Source organism: Colobus angolensis, unplaced genomic scaffold (assembly GCF_000951035.1).
Source record: "Colobus angolensis palliatus isolate OR3802 unplaced genomic scaffold, Cang.pa_1.0 Scaffold372, whole genome shotgun sequence".
Classification (NCBI taxonomy): Eukaryota; Metazoa; Chordata; class Mammalia; order Primates; family Cercopithecidae; genus Colobus; species Colobus angolensis.
In genome coordinates this window covers 1,360,319-1,367,292 of record NW_012117066.1, presented here as the reverse complement: position 1 = coordinate 1,367,292, position 6,974 = coordinate 1,360,319, and the positions used below count along the sequence as shown (strand labels likewise).

Genomic DNA, 6,974 nt, shown 5'->3' with positions numbered 1-6,974 from the left:
ATTTTTAGTAGAGACAGGGTTTCACCATGTTGGCCAGGCTGGTCTCGAACTCCTGACCTCATGTGATCCGCCCGCCTTGGTCTCCCAAAGTGCTGGGATTACAGGCATGAGCCACTGTGACTGCCTTTTGCTTTCACTTCATTTCATTTTCAGATTTTTCATTGCTAGTGTATAGAAACGCAACTGATTTTTGTGTGTCGATTTTATTTCTTGCAACTTTGCTGAATTGGGTTATTTGTTCTAAGAGTTTTTTTGTGTGTGTGTAATTTAAGTCCCTCCTGATGCCTGTTACATCTGGCCAGGAGACTGCTCGTCCTGGCTACTTCCTTCCATCACTTTCCCTGTGGCTTCTTATGCTGCAGTCGTCACTAAGAGTATCAGGAGAGAGTTGCTTTGCTATAATACAACTACTGCACCAGCAAGACTTTCTGGGTTGGTTAAACTGAAAAATGGACCAGTATTTCTAGGATGTGTCTGGTAGTTGGTACCCCAAGGCTGGACCTTTCCCTACACTGTCCCTACAATCATTACATTTCACCAACATGGAGGTGATTTGGTGTGAGTGGCCTAGAAACCAGAAACTTGAACACCTCAGGAATTTCTTTGGAGCAACTTGAAGCAGAGGCTCCTTCCTTGAACAGCATCCTGGAGCCCTTTCTGAAGAAGCAGTCTGGACTGATTATGCTATGATTACTGGGATGTCAACCCCATCATTTGCTGCATTCGAATCCTTGACCTATATGACCAGCTGCACAAGGCAGCTTCATGGAGATGGGCCTCTGGGAGCCTAAGCCACTTGTTTTGGATTCAAAAAGCTTTTGAGGCTGGGCGTGGTGGCTCACGCATGTAATCCCAGCACTTTGGGAGGCCTAGGTTGGTGGATCACCTGAGGTCAGGAGTTTGAGACCAGCATGGCCAACATGGTGAAACCCCGTTTCTACTAAAAAATACAAAAATTAGCCAGGAATGGTGGCGTGTGCCTATAATCCAGCTACTCAGGAGGCTGAGGCAGGAGAATCACTTGAACCCGGGAGGAGGAGGTTGCAGTGAGCTGAGATCGCATCATTGTTCTCCAGCCTGGGTGACAGAGCAAGACTCAGTCTCAAAAAAAAGAAAAAAAAAAAGCATTTGATAGAAGATCAATCAGTATACATCAGTTGCCAACAGGAAAATGTAGTTATACCATTCAATCATATGGCTTTACAACTATGTCTCAACTCTACACTGATGCTGCTTTCTAATTCCTCCCAATCCAGGATGGTTGAGCCTCCATGTTTGATATTCCCATCTTTCTAGGATCCTACCCACCACTAATGGGATGCTTTTATTCAGACATTTCTGATTTGCTTCTTATAGCATCCGCTTTTTACCAAAATGATAGAATTTGACCTAGAAGAAATTGAATTATTTGGGCTATATCCCATCATCATCTCTCTCTGGAGGCAATGATCAGCCATCAGAATCTTCAGATCTGTGGGTTTGAGGGGGCTACTCTTAGGGGTCCAGCATGTACTTCTCTTTGACTGGGTCTCTTAAGAAACTTATCCCACCATTTCTGGGTCACCTGAGGCTCATGACCACTCTGACCCAGCTTATCCTCCTGTCAAACACAATCAAGGTCCCTGTAAAGTGCCAAAGACGATACCAGGATTTAAGGTGATACCTGGGAAACAGGAGCCTAGAGCCCACCTCATGGTAGGTACTCATTTCCATTCCAAACTCTGTACATCCCAGTAGTCCAGAACCATAGGGTCAGTGCCCTGAAAGAGAAATGGAAAAAAAATTTTTTTAGATGGAGTCTCACTCTGTCACCCAGGCTGGAGTGCAGTGGTATAATCTCGGCTCACTGCAATCTCCGCCTCCCGGGTTCAAGCCATTTTCCCACCTCAGTCTCCTGAATAACTGGGATTACAGGCATGTGCCATTATGCCCGGCTATTTTTATATTTTTAGTGGAGATGGGGTTTTACCATGTTGGCCAGGTCTCAAACCCCTGACCTCAAGTGATCAGCCCACCTTGGCCTCACAAAGCGCTGGGATTATGGGCGTGAGCCACTGTGCCCTGCTGAAAATTCTTAGGTTGTGAGATTCTCACTGGAAAAGAGGATCGGAAAATTTCATGGGTCATGACATGACTTTGAACTGACCACCATCAGCAGAAAAAGCAACAAGAGGCAGAGCAGATGAAGGATCAGATCACCACTGTCAGTACAAACCTCTTTTCTGTCTTATGGGCTCTGTCTCAGCCTGTGATGTCTCTCTTCCTATACAGGGCTACCTGGATTCTGGTCCATGTGGTATGACGTCTTATCTGGGTGCCATCACCGTTTTTCAGACCCTACCCAATGACACAGCTCCACTACAAATTAGGGCATTGTGAAGCCCCCCTTGGAACTATGAAGGCCCTAAACTCTTCTCAGCCTCTCCCAGGCCTTCTGCAGCCCAAAATAACTTAGAACAATGGCATGATCTTTTGGGGTTTCATTCTCTGGCCAAATGAGCCCATTTTCCAATGTCAAGGCAAAGCCATCAGGTTGGTCAAGAGACTCATGAAAGACCTTTCCTGTCTTCTCAGGCTCCTGAACAGGATGATCTCAGATCCCCCCTCATACACCAGCTGGAACTCTGTTCTCTATCTTCTAGGTCAGTAATTTCAAAGGGCTTTCCTTGGAGCCCCTCTAGGGAGTATTAGGGGAGGATCAAGCAAGACGAACTCCACCCCTCCTTTTCTGGCTTCAGTCACAGCAGTTTCTACTTTTCTCTTACATTTTGAGCTTCATCCTAATATTTATGTTAGAACAATGTATTCCACTGATTTTTCAAAAGGTTGGGAAACTAGTGGTCTGTTCCAAGGGCACTGTTCTATGGTTGACACCCCCAGGAGCAAAGCACACCCACTGGGTTGTACTCTCATCACAGAAGGTCAATGGTGAGACCTTCTTTCCTCCATCAGAATTCCAGCCACAAGTCCATTATCTATCCCCTCCCCAAGGATCATCAGGTAGTACCTCTCTGGACAGAGGGCAGAATTTTGCTAAAACACATTCTGCCCGCCTCTTATGAACTTCAGCCCCTGCCCTCCACAGAGACATAGCATCGTCAGACAGACAGACACCTCAGAATCCCCAGGGCAACCTAGGCCAAACCCCACAACACCTGGGTGACATATGGACACACACATAGTCTTGTTGGAGATTTCTCCCCTGCTAACTTCAGTCAGTTCTGAACAGTCTATTCTTCCTTTGCTGTCACCCAGGCTTCAGTCTATGACCCCCCCCCACTAGCCTTGTTTCCCCTGCACTCAGAATCCAAGGACCCTCATCTGCCTAGTCAAGCTGGTCAAGGAGTAGAACCATTTAGGATGGGTTTTCCTGCACTCCAAGCTCTTGAAGATAAAGCCTGAAGCCAGTTTCCTATCCACTCCTTCTCTCCCAACTTGTATTGTCCCCTACATGGTCAAGCCCCATCCCAAATTCAGAGATTGACATTGGTGCAGAGAAAAAAGCCACACTTTAACAGCAGGCTGAACCCCTCTACCCCAGGCTCCCAGAGAGTGTTCCTGAGGCCTAACTTGCTGGATGTGCAACAAAACCCTAGTTTCCAGCCCCAGCTCTCCAGTTTTCTTTGAGGTACACAGGCCCAGCATGCCTTTCCTGCATTTCTGCCACTCCCATAGAAAGGGTGGACACAGGGGAGGAATCAGACTGATTCTCTGATGGCAATCCAGGTCTGCAGGCAGAACTTTTTCTCTAATATCATGAACATTTTGGGAGGCATTAAGGGCAAGAGGACAGGGGAATCAGAGGGAAGGATACAGATACGGCACTAGAAGCTTGCTGAAGGGACAGGGTGGTGGAGGTGGGAGTTAAGGAAAGGGGTCAGGGGTTCAGCAACTGTAGTAGGGAAAATGCTAATGTTGGAGGCTCAGGAAACCAAGGTCCTGCTCTCTGTAGGCCTTTGGGAGGGGCATCCAGGTTGGATGTGGTGCAGAGGTTAAGGAATCACCATGCCAGTGCTCAGTGCCTAAAGATGAGGCAGTAGGATGAGAGGACTGTTTTGTGTGCTGTTTCTAAATCCAGAACCCTCTTTGATATGAGCAGGAAGGGGCATTGATTCTAGCCAGCACTATCAGGCTGACCAGCAAGGATGTACTTCTCTTCTCTGGACCCAGTCTGAATAGAAAGGCTTTCTCTGAGCACCCTCTTCCTTAATACTACAGAAATGGTCCGAAACAGCGTTTCCCAAACTCTAAGAACAGAAAGGTCAAACATGTAAAACCATGCATATAGGGCTGTACCCAGTCAAAGATATCAAGACTGTATCACTCCCCACAAGAGCAGCCCTGAGACTCTCTCGGTTTCCCCAGGACCCAGTTTTCCTGATGGAAAGCTGAGCTGAGCTCCCTTCTCCAGATCCTTTCCCCAGATTCTGCCCCTTAATGAAAACCAACCCTGGAAGCCCAGGGCCTTCTCACTCTCTCTGCTTCCCAGAGTGAGACTGGTGAGCTACCTTCCTAAGTTCCTCGGGCTACTCTTGGGGGATCTAGGAAGACTTGGGGTCCCCCGGTCATTCCTGGCTTTGTCCCCAGAGGACCGAAAGCTGTTTGTGGGGATGCTGGGCAAGCAGCAGGGTGAGGAGGACGTCAGACGCCTGTTCCAGCCCTTTGGCCACATCGAGGAGTGCACGGTCCTGAGGAGTCCTGACGGCACCAGTAAAGGTGACCTGAGCTGACCCCGGGATTTCCTGGTGACCCTTCCTCACTCTGGGCCACATGACTCTTTGGCCCCTGTGGCCTGAGCCACCCGCTCCCTCTGTCCTGTCCCAGGTTGTGCCTTTGTGAAGTTCGGGAGTCAAGGGGAAGCTCAGGCGGCCATCCAGGGTCTGCACGGCAGCCGGACCATGGCGGTGAGGGCGGACTCCCCAGGCTGAGGGTGAGACCAGTGGGGTGGGGACGGGCTTCTCCTCCCCAAATATGCTCGGTGCCCCGCGAAAGGACCTGATTGGGAAGGCGCTCGGCCCCGGGTCGGGGCCAGGGTCAGAACCGGTCACCACGGCCTCCCCTGCCCTGCCCAGGGCGCCTCGTCCAGCCTTGTGGTCAAGCTGGCGGACACTGACCGGGAGCGCGCGCTGCGGCGGATGCAGCAGATGGCCGGCCAGCTGGGCGCCTTCCACCCCGCGCCACTGCCGCTAGGGGCCTGCGGCGCCTACACCACGGCGGTAGGTACCCGGCACCTGCGTGCAAGGGCGCGCAGGTGGGTGGGCCAGGCCTGGGGCTAGAAGCACGGGCAACTGACTGCCCCTTGGCCCTCCACTCTCGCCCATCTTTCCTCCCAAAGATCCTGCAGCACCAGGCGGCCCTGCTGGCCGCGGCACAGGGCCCAGGCCTAGGCCCGGTGGCGGCAGTGGCAGCCCAGATGCAGCACGTGGCGGCCTTTAGCCTGGTGGCTGCTCCTCTGTTGCCCGCGGCAGGTACGGTGCCCAAGGACTGGGGCGCGCCTGGGAGGGGCCGGGCGGGGCCGGGCGGCGTCCTGACTCTCCGACCTCTTCCGCCATCAGCAGCCAACTCCCCGCCCGGCAGCGGCCCTGGCACTCTCCCAGGTCTTCCGGCGCCCATCGGGGTCAATGGGTTCGGCCCTCTGACCCCCCAGACCAACGGCCAGCCGGGCTCCGATACGCTCTACAATAACGGGCTCTCCCCTTACCCAGGTGGGCCCCCCGCTCCGCCCAAATCCCCCCGAAATGGAGTGGGGAGCGGGGGGGTGGGGGGTAGGGCCTGGCTTCCCTGGGAAGAGATCCCCCTCCTTCCCTGCTGCCTCTCACAGCCGCCGTCCACCTCCCACACTCCCTGAGCTTCTCACCCACTCCACTCGCCCGCTTGCCTTCACCGTGGGCCTTGCGCCCCTCTCTCCCCAGCCCAGAGCCCCGGCGTGGCTGACCCCCTGCAGCAGGCCTACGCTGGGATGCACCACTACGCAGGTTTCACTTGGCGCTACGCGGCCTGGGGGAGGTTGAAGGGCCCCAGAAAGAAATAGGGAGAGTTGTGGGGGATTTAGGCTCTCTTGCAAGGAGTTGAGCCTCCCATCCCCTCCTACGCCCAGAACGACCTCTCTTGGGGTGAGGGTTATGGTGGACTGGGCTGAATTGGTCAAAAGCGGCCAGGCACTTGGGACCCTGCTTGCGGAAGGGCTCCTGGGGATCACTGCCCACTCCCACCTCTGTCTCCAGCAGCCTATCCGTCGGCCTATGCCCCAGTGAGCACAGCTTTTCCCCAGCAGCCTTCAGCCCTGCCCCAGCAGCAGAGAGAAGGTGAGGGACTGGGGACTGGAGAGCAGAGCCTGGTGGGGCTGGACTCAGGGTCCCTCCCCTGAACCAGCCTGCTACTGTTCCTGCAGGCCCGGAAGGCTGTAACCTCTTCATCTATCACCTGCCTCAGGAGTTTGGTGATGCGGAACTCATACAGACATTCCTGCCCTTTGGAGCCGTTGTCTCTGCTAAAGTCTTTGTGGATCGAGCCACCAACCAGAGCAAGTGTTTTGGTGAGCTGAGAACCCACCCCTACGCCTCTCCCACCTCTGACTATAAAAGATTCCCTACAGACCCTATGATTGTCCTTCCATAATGCAGTGATTTCCTGAGATTGAATGTATGGCACAAAATGGGGTCACAAATCAGTGATGGGGCTAAGCTTAGGCCAAGAACAAGCCTTGGTCAGGCACGGTGGCTCATGCCTGTAATCCCAGCACTTTGGGAGGCCAAGGCAGGTGAATCACTTGAGGTCAGGAGTTTGAGACTAGCCTGGCCAATATGGCAAAACCCCATCTCTACTAAAAATACAAAAATTAGCTAGGCGTGGTGATGGGTGTCTGTAATTCCAGCTACTCAAGAGGCTGAGGCAGGAGAATTTCTTGAATCCGGGAGGGAGAGTTTGCAGTGAGCTGTGATGGCACCACTGCACTATAGCCTGGGCGCCAGAGC

General features: G+C 52.9%; 1 protein-coding gene across 3 annotated transcripts in view; it reads left to right on the top strand.

Annotated features, from left to right (window-relative positions):
* Positions 1–6,974, top strand: part of CELF6 (CUGBP, Elav-like family member 6) — a 35,556-nt gene that overhangs the window by 25,154 nt on the left and 3,428 nt on the right. The window contains exons 4-11 of one of the 3 annotated variants that reach the window (XM_011953821.1): positions 4,588–4,716; positions 4,825–4,904; positions 5,073–5,216; positions 5,336–5,468; positions 5,556–5,705; positions 5,913–5,975; positions 6,225–6,305; positions 6,392–6,535. In XM_011953821.1, coding sequence (XP_011809211.1) covers positions 4,588–4,716; positions 4,825–4,904; positions 5,073–5,216; positions 5,336–5,468; positions 5,556–5,705; positions 5,913–5,975; positions 6,225–6,305; positions 6,392–6,535 — 924 coding nt within the window. The remainder of the gene's footprint in view (positions 1–4,587; positions 4,717–4,824; positions 4,905–5,072; positions 5,217–5,335; positions 5,469–5,555; positions 5,706–5,912; positions 5,976–6,224; positions 6,306–6,391; positions 6,536–6,974) is intronic. The other 2 variants (XM_011953822.1, XM_011953823.1) reach the window with 2 other exon arrangements.